The following is a 15980-nucleotide window of genomic DNA, read 5'->3' on the forward strand; positions in this document are numbered from 1 at the left end:
TTCTTATCGCATGTGATTCAATAACAGATGGCTCCCTGTTAGCAAGAGAGTCCTATAACATGCCCTTGTTATACGTGTGTGCTGTGTGTGTGCTTGTGTATGAGTATATATATCTATGTATATATAATGTCATCTGTATGATCTCCATCTGTGTGTATATACATGTACATATGTGTATGTGTAGACAGATGAATAGAGACAGAGATTGATTTACAAGCTGGGTGGTTAGAAGCCCTGCCCTCAGAATCTGAAGTTTTCAAACCTAGCTGGCTGTGACCCTGAGAACATTTTGCAATCTCTGCAGGTCTGTGTTTCTTTGTGCAAAATGGGGATCATAATAGTTCCTTCTTCAAAGTTGTGAGGATTTATTAAAGCCCTGAGGCACATGTCGGCACTACCCGCTGTTCAAGGGCGGGAAAGCAAGGCAGGGCCCGTGACTGTGGACTCTGCCCACACTCCCCGCCCCCAGGGCAGGCTGCCTCTCCGTGGATGTGGAAGTGTTGAATGTGTGAATCTCATAACTGACTTCCCTTGGGTGATGTCCCACTTGTCAAAGAACCATCAGATTTTTTTAAATGTTTAATGTTTATTTATTTTTGAGAGAGAGAGAGAGAGAGAGGCAGAGGGGCAGAGAGGGGAGGGGCAGAGAGAGAGGGAGACACAGAATCCGAAACGGGCTCCAGGCTCTGAGCTGTCAGCACAGAGCCCGATGTGGGCTCGAACTCACGGACCGCGAGATCATGGCCTGAGCCGAAGTTGGATACTTAACCAGCTGAGCCACCCAGATGCCCCCAAAGAACCATCAGATTTTAACTTGGCTTCCACTGTAGCTTAGCTATTAAGGACAAAGTGGGATTGTCTTGCAAGTTATACATTTCTCATTATATATCAATAAGTTGCCCTTCTAGTTCGCTTATGATTCTCATGGCCAACTGCCCCCCAAATAAGGTCTGTTCTTGCCATACTGATAGAGTCCGGTTTCTGAGACCGTGAGGGAGGAGCTGGATCCTGGACACCGATGTGCTGTCTTCCCTCGCGTCCCTTTGGGACATGTTTCTTGGTGTCTTGCTCTCTGCCTTCTTCTTGCTCCATAGTTGGTAGCAGCCAAAGAATAAACTGCTTTGAAGACTAATGAAATCACAAGATGACCTATCCTTTCCTCTTAGGATACCTGGGATGAGCTCCTCATTGGCGGTGTAGAGATGAAAAGGGTTTTGGCTTGCCCCAGGTAAGCGTTCTCTCGAGAGTCAACCTCTGGGGTGTGGCACGTTCGTTGGCTTGTGGCTCTACCTAACTCTTGGTTTTTGAATGACAGGTGCGTTTTGACCACTGTGGACCCAGATACCGGAGTGATAGACAGGAAGGAGCCACTGGAAACCCTGAAGAGGTAAACCGCAATGTGTCCAATGTACTTTTAATGTTATCCCCGTCCTAGAATTACCTGTGGGTGTAGGTGCCCTGTGTGAGCACCTTTCACTCCACCTTCTGGTTGGTATGTGTCTGTTGGTTAGTGGAAGTTGCCTCCTCTTTTTTTATGGACTAATCTCCTGGTACTTTTAGCAATTTTTTTTTTAAGTTTATTTATTTATTTTGATAGAGCGCACAAGCAGGGGAAGGGCGGAGAGAGAGAGGGGGAGAGAGAATCCCAAGCAGGCTCCGCACTGTCAGGACACAGCCCAATTCGGGGCTCAATCTCATAAACCGTGAGATCATGACCTGAGCCGCTATCGAGAGTCAGATGCTTAACCAACTGAGCCACCCGGGTGCTCCACTTTTGACATTTTTTAAATTTTTTTTTTTTTTAACGTTTATTTATTTTTGAGACAGAGAGAGACAGAGCATGAACGGTGGAGGGGCAGAGAGAGAGGGAGACACAGAATCGGAAGCAGGCTCTAGGCTCTGAGCCATCAGCCCAGAGCCCGACGCGGGGCTCGAACTCACGGACTCACAGACCGTGAGATCGTGACCTGAGCTGAAGTCGGACGCTTAACAGACTGAGCCACCCAGGCGCCCCCACTTTTGACATTTTTAATTGCATAATACTATGTTTTGAAATTTTCATACCTCTCACATCAATTTTTTTTAAGTTTATATATTTATTTTGAGAGAGAGAAAGCCAGCAGGGGAGGGGTAAAGAGAGAGGGAGAGAGAGAATGCCAAGCAGATTCCAAGCTGCCAGCACAGAGCCTGACGTGGGGTTTGAACTCACAAAACCGTGAGATTATGACCTGAGCTGACACAAGAGTCGGACGCTTAACCGACTGAGCCACCCGGGTGCCCCTCTCACATCAATTTTTAATAACATTCAATATGTATTTCTAAATTAAGACCTCAAATACTGTAATTATTTTTGTTTATTAGACTCAACATCAAGGAATGTGAGACGAATTGAAGTTGTATAATGAAATATTAGAAATACTGGAACACAATGAGTTGTCTGTTTATTGAGGAACTTCTTTTATGGCAGGATGTTTCGTTTTGATATTTAAGGAATTTGGGTTGACTTTAGTTATAAATGCAGAACGTGTTTTTAAAACTAAGTTAACAGTTTTTGGGGAGGTGTATTCTATTTTGTTTCCCTTTGGTCTGTTTTGTTATTTGTTTCCAATGGGTTTAAGTCAGAAGAAGAGGTTAATGATAGACTCCCACTCTTTGGGGTCTATTATTCAAATATACGGTTGTTTTGTTTTTTGATTTTTGAGATTCAGTTAGTTTTCTTTAGACAGGGCTTTTGAAAAAAAAAAAAAAACTTTGCTAGTAGTCAAGCCCCATGCCATTTTTTTTTATTAAATTTTTTTTAATGTTTATTTGTTTTTGAGAGAGAAAGAGAGTGAGTGGGGAAGGGGCAGAGAGAGAGAAGGAGACGCAGAATTGGAAGCAGGCTCCAGGCTCCAAGCTGTCAGCACAGAGCCCAATGTGGGGCTCGAACCTATGAACTGTGACATCATGACCTGATCTGAAGTCAGATGCTTAACCGACTGAGCCCCCCAGGCCCCCCAGGCCCCCCAGGCCCCCCAGGCCCCATGCCATTTGTATCTGTGTCTTCATTTTTGTTCACAGAAGAAACTCAGCTTTAGGCTTGTAAACCTACGGGGTGGAAAGCATAGTACTTAAAACTTAGATGCCCTGAACAGAAGATTTGGAGAGTTCAGGGCAGTTCCTTTTCGAGCTTGGGTGAGCATTTGTTGCAGACAGTTGTGAAGTTGGAGATATACATGCAAACATTCCACATATTTATTTATTAAAAAAATTTTTTTTAATGTTTATTTATTCTTGAGACAAAGAGTGTGAACAGGGGAGGGGCAGAGAGAGAGGGAGACACAGGATCCGAAACAGGCTCCAGGCTCTGAGCTGTCAGCACAGAGCCTGACGTGGGGCTCGAACCCACGAACTGTGAGATCATGACCTGAGCTGAAGTTGGACGCTTAACCGACTGAGCCACCCAGCCACCTCGTTTATTTATTTTTTAATGTACTACTTATTTTGAGTTACACATACAAGTTTTTTTCTTTTTGGCCTCAAGCAGAAGCCAGGGAAAAATTGGTTAGACTCTGAGGATACTTCTTGAAAAACCAGGATTATGTGCAGTTTGACTAATCGCCCCCAGACTTCTCTGTCCAAGGAGCAGAAAAGGCTTGCTGTTTATTTATAGGCCTTGAGGATAAGAACCTGAATTCTGTTGAGAGCACTTAGATTCCTATTTCCCTTTTGTGCCTGACGGTGAATTTTTGCTTCTTTCAGCTACCGCCTGTGTGATCCTTCTGAGAAGCAGATCTACAAGTCGTCCCCACTTTTTGGGGTCTATTACTCAGTGGAGAAAGTCGGCAGCTTGAACGTTGGTGACCCCGTGTATCGGATGGTACCGTGACATGGTATGGCGAAGGGCCGGCTTTGCTGCCGGAACGCAGCGCCTCAAAGCCACGGCCACGTTCTCCGGTGTTGAGATGTTTTTATGTTTTGCTGTTTTAACTCTTAGCAGAATGAGCGGTCTGGGTCCTGCTCTTGGGAGTTGGAAAAGTGCCTTTTCTTTTTCTTCCCTCAGCAATCTGATTTAGTCCAACTGGGCTTCTCTCACACTTCGCATTCGCTTATAAAATGCTGACGCAGGAGCCCCAGCAGAAGACAGGTAGATGTTCTCAGTTCATTAAGGAATAAGGAAATAAAGGTGAGCAGGTCACCAGAGTTCTGTATTGATTTTTTTTTCTGTCTCTGTTAGTGAAATGAAGGGAAGTGCTTCATTATTCAATATCAACTTGGAGAAAAACAGTGAATACTTTTTGTAAAATTTATTAAAAGATTTTTTTAAATTTATTTTTGAGAGAGAGAGGGAGAGGCAGAGTGCAAGTATGGGAGGGGCAGAGAGAGAGGGAGACGCAAAGTCTGAAGCAGGCTCCAGGCTCTGAGCTGTCAGCACAGAGCCTGATGTGGGGCTCGAACTCACGAACTGTGAGATCATGACCTGAGCTGAAGTCAGACACTTAACCAACTGAGTCACCCAGCCCCTAAAAAATTTATTTTTAAAATATGATTTAAAGTTTGAAAAGTATCAGTGCATCAAGGTGCCTGGATTCTGAATCGCGAGGTATAAAATAATGTTCTCACACTGATTTCATCAGGCCAAATAAAACCTTGATGCCTGGAGCATAATGCCTGACCCCCAAATTATAGAAATAAAGTCATTTGGAAGACTTTCTCAAATGACTCTTCTCAAAAAACCAAACTGAGTTTTGAACTGAATTTTGAACTGAGTTTTGAACCAGACTGAGTTACCTCATGTCTGAAACTCTTGACCATCCTTCTTTCTAATTCTGGCCTGACCTTCTCACCTTCTCGCTTGACAATCATTTTTTTTTTTTGATGTTTATTTATTTATTTAAAAAAAATTTTTTTTTAATGTTTATTATTTTTGAGAGAGAGACAGAGACAGAGAGCAAGCAGGGGAGGGGCAGAGAGAGAGGGAGACACAGAATCGGAAGCAGGCTCCAGGCTCTGAGCCATCAGCCCAGAGCCTGACACGGGGCTCGAACTCACAGACCGCGAGATCGTGACCTGAGCTGAAGGCAGCCGCTCAACCAACTGAGCCACCCAGGCGCCCCTTTAATGTTTATTTTTGATAGAGCATGAGCAGGGGAGGGGCAGAGAGTGAGGCAGACACAGAATCTGAAATAGGCCCCAGGCCCTGAGCTGTCAGCACAGAGCCCGATGCGGGGCTTGAACTTACGAACCATGAGATCATGACCTGAGCTGAAGTCAGACCCTTAACCGACTGAGCCACCCAGGTGCCCCTCACTTGACAATCCTTGAGGACAATGTGGGGCAACAGTCCAGACAGTCTAGATCCAGCAGCGGGTAGACTTGGGTTCAGGATCCTAGCAGCTCCATTTCCTGACTTGGTTGAGTTATTTAACCCCTTAGCCTTAGTACCCTTATCTGCAAAGTGGGAATACAGATAGTTCTCCCTAAAACAATCAAAGTGATTTTGAGGATTAATTTACATAAAGTTGCAGCATTACAACAGAAATGTGGGGCATCTCGGGTGGGGGCAGCTAGCATGGGCCAGGAAGGAATTTACCCAGGGAAGAACAAAGGAGGTAGAAGTTTACTGAATACACAGCAAGGGAGCAGGGGCGAGATCCCAGAGGAGGGACTGTCTGTCACGAGGTGGTGGTGGTGGTGGTGGGGCTATAGTTATAGAGCAGAGTGATGGAGTGTGGGGACATGTGGAATTTCCCCCTTTTTGGCAGTGTTAGGAACCGTGGCCAATTTTAAGTAGATAGTTAGGGCTTAAAGCTTAACGAGCCTGTTTGCAACCAGCTCCGTGTTCGCTGGGGGCCCTTTTGTCTTGTTCAAGTTTCCATAGCTCAAGCCTGTTGCCTAAAAGCAGGCTCTACAAGAAACATAAGAAATGCTCAGTAAATATTAGCCATGATTTTTATTGTCATCATTGCAAAGGGCCTCCTAGGAAGACTGGCAGAAGTCAGCAAAGGGTAAACATTCTTACCAGAATCAGCTCTTCTGAATCTGTCTGTAGTGCCCAGCTGAGAGAGAAAAATACAATTTCACGTTGCCCCTTCCTTTCCACATCCAAACCTGTTGTTTGTAGATCCTTTCTCTCCCAGGGGTAACCATTGCCTTTCTGCTTGTCTTGTTTTGTTTAACTGGTCTTGGCTTTCTGCCTGTCTGGAATTTGGGGTTGTTGGTTCTTTCTTTTAGCTGTCCTTGAGACTGACTCTAGCTTTGGGGAAGGTAATATCCATTGCCCCCTCATTGAGGACCATCTTTTATCCAAGGGGGGTTATTCAGTACTGCCAGAAATACTTCATGTTTATTTATTTTTGAGAGAGAGAGAGCAAGAGAGCATGGGGTGCGGGGAGGAGCAGAGGGAGAGGGAGACACACAATCGGAAGCAGTCCAGGCTCTGAACTGTCAGCACAGAGCCTGACCCAGAGCTCGAACTCACAATACGCGAGATCATGACCTGAGCTGAAGTTGGATGCTTAACCAACTGAGCCACCCAGGCGCTCCTGCCAGAAATATTTAAAATCCAAACTATAAACCAAGAGGGAGAAAAGCAAATTGGGGATAATGTAGTTGGATGCATGGATCAACCCCTACTATCATTTAAGTTGCAATCCAAATTTTTTAAGGAATTGAAAATAGCCGTCCTTATCTGACAGATCTTTTGCAAAATACAAGTCAGCTCTAGAGGCAATTCAAAATTCACCTGTTCCTTTACCAATCCCAAAGCTGCTCCTGTCTAATTCAAAAAGCTTATAAGTTATTGGCCTAAGGAAACAAAAGTCCTTGGCAGACCTTCCATTCTTTCTGTGTTCCTTAAAGTTGTACACATCTTATCATGTCTTTGAAATTTAAGCATAGCCCACAATCAGGTACCTAAGACTAAGGGGAAAAAAGAAAAAAGAAGAGAGGCCTTTTTGAAAATACAAACTACTCTAAGGGCACTTGTGCCCAAACTCTAGCAGGCCTCCTTAATTCCAGACACAGATACAAATCTTAAAGCTCTTCGTCAGCAATACTAGTAACTGTAAGGTTTTTACATCTGTGCATTTTGTGTGTATGTTATGAATGTGAAATATTTTCCTACCTCTGGATGGTAGTGCTAAAATTAATTTGTAAAAGAGCTCCATTTGGTTGGTGTGAAGGCAAGCATTTGTAAGGATTGGACATTCTAGAACTCCCAAAAAGCCAGAAACTAACCCAGATGTTTTTTAGCTTCACGTGATCTGAGGAAATATTTGGTATTAAAGCTAACCCAAGGTTGTTAGTCTATTAAAATAGACATGTCTTTAGAGTTATCAATATTTAATATAAAACTTTTATCCTACTTGAGTTTACTAGCTAAATAAGTACTTGTTATCACTTAGAGGGTTTGTAAACAAAAGCATAATAGCTTGGGAGAATGAATGAGTTCTCCTCATGTCTCATAGTTTTTGTGGTTAATCTTTTTCTTTTTTCTGTTTATTTATTTATTGTGAGAGGGAGAGGGCATGAGTGGGGGTGGGGCAGAGAGAGAGAGGGAGAGAGAGAAACCCAAGCAGGCTCCACAGCTGTCAGCATAGAGCCTGATTAGGGGCTCATCCCATGAACCATGAGATCATGACCAGAGCTGAAACCAAGAATTGGACGCTTATTCTACTCAGCCACCCAGATGCCCCTTTGCGGTTAATCTGTACATAATTGTTGGGAGCTGTTAAAAAACAAAGTTCAACCAAATAAATTTGAAGATCTAACTAGCTTTATCAGGCAGCAGCCCATCTAGCAAGTAGTGGGGAGCTCTGAGGAGTTGTACAAGATGGAGGGTTTTTATTGAAACGGTGGTGGGGGGGGTGGGCAAGAAAGTTATTAGCAAAAGAAAAGGATAGTTCCAGGCAGGAACAGGAGGTCTTGTCACGCAGATCACTTCAGCTTCCTCTGGGGGATGGAGAGGGCCTAGGTGGTGATTCCTTGGTCCCCATCAGAAAATTCCTAACTGATTCATTAAGACTACATTTCTGGGGCAATTAGATTAGGTTTTAAGCCTCAGTCTACTGACTTGAGGCCTTACCCCAAGTGATACCATTTTGGGCCTGTGGTTTTCTTTGTAACAGAGTAAATGACTTAAATATAAATTTGATTTATATATAAATTTAGATATAAATTTGAAATAAGAGCCTGTAGATGCGATTTTTTGCAACAGTTCTATATTATGGTATGTGTACTTACAATTAGTTTCCCCAAATCTTTTTGTAAACTGAAACAAGTTTTGCTAAGTTAAATTTCTTGAGTATCTAGATTATTTCCAAATGAGATAAAATACTGGAACATTAATTATTAAATCTAGGTTTATCTACTTTGGCTTCCTTATTACAGAGAAACTAAAAATAAATTTGGGTCTGTTAATAAGCACGTTTGGGTTTGTTAATAAGCCTTCATTGGAAGGCTGTACGTTGAAAAAGCCCATCATGGTGTCTGTTGTCAATCGGATGGGGGCCCCCAAATGTGGAACGAATGATTAGGTGGAAGCTGGTAGAAAGGGCCAAGATCAAGAATTCACCTGAGGCAAACAAACAAACAAAACAAACAAAGAGTTCACCTGAGGAAGAACAAAGGTACAAGTTTATTGAATACACTTCAAGGGGGTAGCAGGAAGGACAGCTGAGGAAAGATTGTCTGCAATGAGGCAGTGGGCTGGGGCTGTTTTTATTTATTTATTTATTTATTATTTTTATTTTTATTTTTTTTGCTGGGGCTGTTTTTATTTATTTGGTTTTTTATTTGTTATTTTTATTTTTTTATTTTATTTTATTTTTTTGCTGGGGCTGTTTTTAAAGGGGGAAGAGGAAGAGGTGTGGCGACATGGAATTTTCCCTTTTTCCCTTTTTTGGTACCTGTGCCTGGTTGTAAGTAGCCTATTGGTCAGTTAGGGCTTATGGATATTTCGAGGTGGGTCACCTGATGGGCCTGTCAGTATTCAGCCAGGTGGTCACTGGGGACCCTTTTGTCTTGCTCTCTCATTCCTGAAAGTGGCCTCTAGGGGCACTTGGGTGGCTCAGTTGGTTAAGCGTCTGACTTTGGCTCAGGTCATGATCTCATGGTTTGTGAGTTCAAGTCCCGTATGGGGCTCTCTGCTGTCAGCACGGAGCCCACTTTGGATCCTCTGTCCCCTCTCTCTCTGCCCCTGCCCTGCTCATTTTCTCTCTCTCAAAAATAAATAAACATCATAATAATAATAATAATAACAATAATAATAATAAAAGGGGCCTCTACTCCCATGTGTCTAGAAATTAAAAAATGTATTGATAAATTTACATATCTAAAGAACACTGGTGTAACAGTTCATAATTGCTTACTGCTTAGTTTTTACTTTGTTAACGTTTCTAAAGGTTAAAAATTTGAGTTCATATATATAATTAAAGTTACTAAAATTAATAAGAGAACATCTCCATATGCCAGGAATGTAGGATGTGTTTTCAGTAACAGAAGGTATAAGAAATAGAAATCTATTTTTTTTGTTGAGGGAAAAGAAAATAATTTTGTCCTAAGGTGAAGCTCATTGTTTAAAGAAGAAAAACATAGCACAAAATCAAAATGTAAAAAATAATAGTAACGATAAAGTTGTAGAAGGTTTGTGGAAAAGGAGTCCTTGAAAAGGAATTTTAATGTGTGGTCAACCTGGCTAACATTAAAATTAATTTATTTACAAATAAGTTATTTATTTATTTAAAAAATTTTTTTTAACATTTATTTATTTTTGAGACAGAGAGAGACAGAGCATGAACAGGGGAGGGGCAGAGAGAGAGGGAGACACAGAATCTGAAACAGGCTCCAGGCTCTGAGCGGTCAGCACAGAGCCCGACCCGGGGCTCGAACTCACGGGCCATGAGATCATGACCTGAGCCGAAGTCGGACGCTTAACCGACTGAGCCACCCAGGCGCCCCTACAAGTAAGTTTTAATATCAAAACTAAGTTGGTGCAAAATTAGAATTTGGGGTTCTGTCTGTTAAAAAGACAAAGTTTTTCTTTTTTCCCCCTGGACTTTTGGTCTGCTTAAGTCTTTTTGAGCTGGAACATTCCTAACAGATTTGCTAATAAACTAATTGGACTTACCTGATACGTCACATTACATGAGAAGCATTGTCAAATAAGCAGTAATACTAAGCCTTCTTTATGTTGCATTGTAAAATTGTGGCAAGTGGATGAGGTCCATTGTTCTTCTGGAGAAAAACAAGAAGGCCCCTCATTGCCAGGCTTTTGCCACCTTGACGTCCTTACAACATGGCAGCGGTCTGCTCCTGACGTAGGAAAATGAAGGCGGGCAGACAGTGGCTGCAGACAAAATGAACAGTCGAAATTACAGGAAACCCAAGAAGGCCGCTTGGTTCTCCCTGGCTCCCTGACCAGCCCCATGTTTCAGCTTTTGCGTTCTTTCACCCACCATAGTACATTTAAGATGACTCCAATTACACACAGACGTTGGTGGAGAGACATCTATAAAGCTGCAAAAGTCTGAAATAAAACAAAACAAAACAAAACCGTTTTCATTCCCAGAGACCCCAGACCTCCCTCTCTCTAGACCCTTTGTGCACCTGTACCTTGGAATCATTCGACGGCCAGTCGGTATGGGTTATCAGTATGCCCCTTCAGAAAAGGACCAAAGAGGATGATAGACTTGAAGTATGTAAACCTCGAGTGTGTGACTATCACAGAGAAAAAGCAAAAACATCGGACCTGTGAATGCTGCACAGAGGGTCAACAGAAGGTTCGAGAACTACAGAGCACAGCTGACAGTGGTGCAAATTCCTTAAATTTTGAGCACAACTCTGTTAAGCTGAGGGTCTGATCAAGAAGGGGGAATTGTAGGGACGCCTGGGTGGCTCAGTTGGTTAAGTGTCCGACTTCGGCTCAGGTCACAATCTCACCGTCCGTGAGTTCGAGCCCTGCGTCCGGCTCTGGGCTGATGGCTCAGAGCCTGGAGCCTGCTTCCGATTCTGTGTCTCCCTCTCTCTCTGCCCCTCCCCCGTTCATGCTCTGTCTCTCTCTGTCTCAAAAATAAATACACGTTAAAAAAAAAATTAAAAAAAAAAAAAAGGAAGGGGGAATTGTTAACAAGAAAACCACAGCCCCACAATGGCTTCACTTAGGTTAAGGTTTCAAGTCAGTAAACCAAGACTTACTGCCTAACCTGACTGCAGTTTCAGCCCCCCAGGAATGTAATTTTTAACCAGGCAACGTGGAATTTGCTGGTCAGTAGCAGCAAATGGCTGGATAGACCCCTTGCCTAAACAGGCGCACCCTTGCCTAAACAGCATGTTCCTTGTTAATAAAGTCCTTCCCTCCCCTCCCCTTCCCTCCCCTCCCCTTTCTTTCTTTCTTTCTTTCTTTCTTTCTTTCTTTCTTTCTTTCTCTCTTTCTCTCTCTCTCTCTCTCATCTTCTCTCTGCCTTTAAAAACCTTCCTTTTGTTTAGCACAGGTCCCCTCTACTTGCTAGATATGATGTTGCCTGATTTATGAATCATTTAATAAAGTCGATTAGATCTTCCAGTTCACTCAGTTAAATTTTGCTCTTTAACACATGTGTGGGGTGGACTGGAGCCAAGAGGGGATGTGAAGGGCCAAGCAGGGGTGACGGCGTAAGACGTATGCAGGGTGCACGCTGTGGGTGTGGTGAGGGATGTGTGAGTGCCCAGACCCTTCACGTGACAGAGATGCTGTTGGCCACTGGGCCCCAAGCTCCCTTTCAGCTTTATTATCCAGCACTGCCCCCTGCCCCCCGCCCCTACACACCACAGGCACTTGTCCTGCCGTCCATGCCCCAGAGCATGGAGAACTTTCTTCTCTGCTGGGCATTTCTGTTCGGCTTTAAAAATAATGGTAACGTTACTTATCTACTTTGTGAGCCTCTATGGTTTTTGCATTCTGAATCCTTAATATGACAGGTTGATTAAAGCTTTACAAAAATAGCAGTTAATATTTGCACTGGGGTTACTTACCCATTTAAAATTTAAAACTTAATTATATAAGAGTTTACCTGTTCCATTATGGATGCAATACATGTTCCTCATGGTGGATTTAGAAAATACCAGCAAAGTTGAGGAAAGAAATCACCCCATGTCACTGTTTAAAAATTTTATTCTGGAGGCACCCGGGTGGCTCAGTTGGTTAAGAGTCCGACTCTTGATCTTGGGTCAGTTCATGATTTCATGGTGTGTGGGATCGAGCCCCACGTTGGGCTCTGTGCTGACAGTGTGGATTCTGCTTGGGATTCTCTCTCTGTCTACCCCTGCCCCACTCTCTCTCTCATAAAAAATTTTTTTTTTAATTCTGGGTTTTTTTTGTTTGTTTAATGTAGCCATAATTTGTGTGTGTGTGTGTGTGTGTGTGTGTGTGTATGTATGTAATATGTACATATAATCTTTCATAATATATGCATGTATAATATATATCATACAGATATATATTGTATATCATATATGTATGCAGATATATATCATACATATATGATAAATATATGCAGAAGTATGTATCATACACATTTCCAGAGACCTCCAGCCTTTTCAAAGGTCATTCTGATGGCTTCATAGCATTACGTTGTAGAAATAAATAAGCACCATTTTAGAGTATTTGACACTGGGACTACATCCAAATTTGTTGTAAATAATATTATAATATATATCTTTGTATGCAGAGTCACTTTCAAATCAAGTTTTCTGTAAGGTAGATTGCTAAAGTGGAATTATTGACTCGTGGGAAACAGACATATTCTTTAACATCTTGACTAATGGCTTGCTTTCTTTTTAATGTTTTTAAAATTGTTGTCTTAATGTTTATTTATTTTTTGAGAGAGAGAGAGAGACAGAGTGCAAGTTGGGGAGGGGCGGAGAGAGAGGGAGACACAGAATCCGAAGCAGGCTCCAGGTTCCGAGCTGTCAGCACAGAGCCCAACGCGGGGCTTGAACCCACGGAGTGTAAGATCATGACCTGACCTGAAGTCAGATGCTTAACCGACTGAGCCACCCAGGCACTCTTTGACTAATGGCTTTCAAAAGTGTTCTTCCCTCGTTGCCACCTCATGTCATGTGAGAGAGATCCGGGCTCTGGGCCCTTGCCAGAACAGGGCGGGCCACTAATAGGCTGCTCTTTTCCATTAAGGTAATTTGGCCCAGGACATCGTTCACGTTTCCTGCATTTTAACTATATTGAGTGACTGTTCTGTGAGTGTGTGAGTTATTTATGACCTGTAGGAGAAAAAACCAAATAATCAGAGGTCCTTGTCATTTATTCAGGTTTCCACGTCCCGGAGGCTTTGATGAGGACGTTACCGACAGCCGCCAACACCACCTCGGCACGTCCTGTGCTACCCAGCCCTTGACCGTCTTCACCCTGGAGCCGAATCTCTTTGTAACTTTTTGAAATTACGCATGCTCCACGTTAATGCAGGAAAAGTATTAGAGGTGATTCAGCAATAAGGAGGTATATAGATTGGACGTAATGAGGACTCTTTAAATAAATAAAATTGTCTATGAAATTACTTCAAATGTTCCTCTAGCGATGACACTTTTCAACCCCTGACGTTACTATTGGTGAGTAAAGAAAGTCTAAAGAATCAGTCAAAAAGCTGCAGATTTCTTTTTCCCACGTGTTTACATCCTCTCCCCTGTCGTTCGTGTTTTTAGGAGAAATGGGAAACAAGATCATTGTTTTCTGACGTGCCTTATACGTGTTCCCACAAATCCTTGGTGTTGGCCTTCACACGGCGGTTGAATCCTGTCAACTTTTGCTCATGTGTTCTGGACCCCAAATTAGGGAATCGGGTTGTACTTGAGTATGGAAGTTATTTTGTAGATCTTGTTTTCGTTTTCGATTAAGCCCTATATAAAAGCAATTTGTCTGTAACCACCAGGTCCACTGCCTGGAATTTTAAGTATGACAAAGAAAACGTGGGCTTTTAAAACAAATGGAATGTTGAGAGCAGGCGTGAGGAGCACGAGCGCATTTTTTTTAGGTGCAGATAATTTTTAGGTACAAATAATCCGGTGCAAAAAAAAAAAAGAGAAATGAACTATTTTGGTATGACTAAACAAAAATCCTCACTGAAGTAATGTGTGGATGCGTTAACCCACTTACATTGTTGAGGTTTATTATTAATAAATGTGAATCTCAGTTGTACTTTCCCTTTGGTATTCCTGAGTCTGCTTCCATGGCTTTTTTCATTTTATATTAGAATTTCAGTCACTGTCATGCATTTTTCTTGACCCTTTTCTGAGTAGCGTGGCAGAGAGCTTCCTTGCAAAGGAATGAGCGGACTCCACGGACGTTTACCTCCTGGGGTTGGTGGGGGTCGGGGTGCATCGTGAACGACACGATCCACCTGAGGCATGACGGCCAGTGACGGCGAGGAGACTGGCCAGTGGCCGGTGAAGAGCAGCTCTTCCTTGGCTGGGTTCTGGGACTGAAATGAACCTCCATTCCCAGCACCCTGTGAGGAGAAAGGGTTAAGTTAGCTCTGTCCCCGGCTAAGGTTTGGAAATGATGACGTTGAAAAATCATGCCAACTGTAAAGTCGGCCATTGAAATGGAGAAGCAGATTTTTCCTTTTAAAGTTCTGGAGAGGGGCGCCTGGGTGGCTCAGTCGGTGAAGTGACTTTGGCTCAGGTCATGATCTTGTGGTCTGTGAGTTCAAGCCCCGCGTTGGGCTCTGTGCTGACAGCTCGGAGCCTGGAGCCTGCTTTGGATTCTGTGCCTCCCTCTCTCTCTCTGCCCCTCCCCCACTCATGCTCTGTCTCTCTCTCTCTCTCTCTGTCAAAAATAAGTAAACATTAAAAAAAATTTTTTTTTTAAAGTTCAGAAGAGAAAAAATTTCAGAAGAGAGGTGCTTGGTTGGCTCAGTCAGAAGAACGTGTGACTCTTGATCTTGAGGTCGTGAGTTCAGGCCCTACATTGGGTGTGGAGATTATTTAAATGAATAAATAAATACAAATTTAAAAAAATTATGTTTATTTTTGAGAGAAAGAGCATGGGCAGGGGAGGGGCGAGAGGGAGGGAGACCCAGAATCCCAAGCAGGCTCCAGGCTCCGAGCTGTCAGCACAGAGCCTGATGCAGAGCTCTAACCCATGAACTGTGAGATCATGACCCGAGCTGAAGTCGGATGTTTAACCAGCTGAGCCACCTAGGTGCCCCAATAAATACAAATTTAAAAAATAAATTTCTGAATAGAAATCAGGGAGGGGGATAAACAGAAATACACAAAATTAGTGCCCATGAGCTCTCTCGTCTGTGGAGAACGTGGAGGATAGGGGTGAGTCCTGTGTCATGCCGGGGAGTGTTGCCCTTCACTCTATTCTCATGGCACACTTCACCATCAATCACCATTTCTTCATAGGAAGCTAGATTTACCGAATCCCCTTCTTCTTCCAGCTCGTTCCTAGAAGGAGCAAGGTCATTGATGTACCGTTAACAGTTGAAGCAATTCTGACCTCTGTACTCTGAACACAGTTCCTGGCTTTCACTGGAGTCAGGGAGGGAGAGGGTGACTTGGGATTGGAAGAGAGACTAGGACACATTTAATCTGTTTAGGCCTAAATAACTATGGTGAAGAACAACGTTCAAGGACCGATCTTCCCAGAGCACTAAAGGGCCCCCAGTGTGTATTCTCGGCTGGGAAAAAGGATTCGCTGTGCTTTGGGGACTCTCCCTTTATCGATTTAAGATAATCTCCATTCGTGTGGACAATTCTCTCTCCTTCTCTCTCTCTCTCTTTTTTTTTTTTTTAATGTTTACTTATTTTTGAGAGAGCACTAGCAGGGGAGGGGCAGAGAGGGGATGACAGGATCCAAAGCAGGCTCTGCATTGTCAGCACAGAGCCCGACGCGGGGCTCAAACGCACAAACCGTGAGATCGTGACCTGAGCGGAGGTTGGACGCTTCACTGACTGAGCCACCCAGGCGCTTCTTTCCTCTTCACTTCTCTTTTCTTTTTTTC

At 43.2% G+C, this 15980-nt stretch overlaps 1 protein-coding gene across 2 annotated transcripts in view; it reads left to right on the plus strand.

The window, feature by feature from the left end:
• Positions 1-14056, plus strand: part of MTARC2 (mitochondrial amidoxime reducing component 2) — a 40613-nt gene extending 26557 nt beyond the window's left edge. The window contains exons 5-8 of one of the 2 annotated variants that reach the window (XM_078441127.2): positions 1167-1228; positions 1316-1387; positions 3742-3872; positions 13285-14056. In XM_078441127.2, coding sequence (XP_078297253.1) covers positions 1167-1228; positions 1316-1387; positions 3742-3868 — 261 coding nt within the window. In that variant the 3' untranslated portion in view covers positions 3869-3872; positions 13285-14056. The remainder of the gene's footprint in view (positions 1-1166; positions 1229-1315; positions 1388-3741; positions 3873-13284) is intronic. The other variant, XM_060644401.3, reaches the window with a different exon arrangement.
• Positions 14057-15980: the final 1924 nt, after the last annotated feature.

The sequence above is a fragment of the Panthera onca genome, chromosome F1 (genome assembly GCF_046562875.1).
Source record: "Panthera onca isolate mPanOnc1 chromosome F1, mPanOnc1 haplotype 2, whole genome shotgun sequence".
Classification (NCBI taxonomy): domain Eukaryota; kingdom Metazoa; phylum Chordata; class Mammalia; order Carnivora; family Felidae; genus Panthera; species Panthera onca.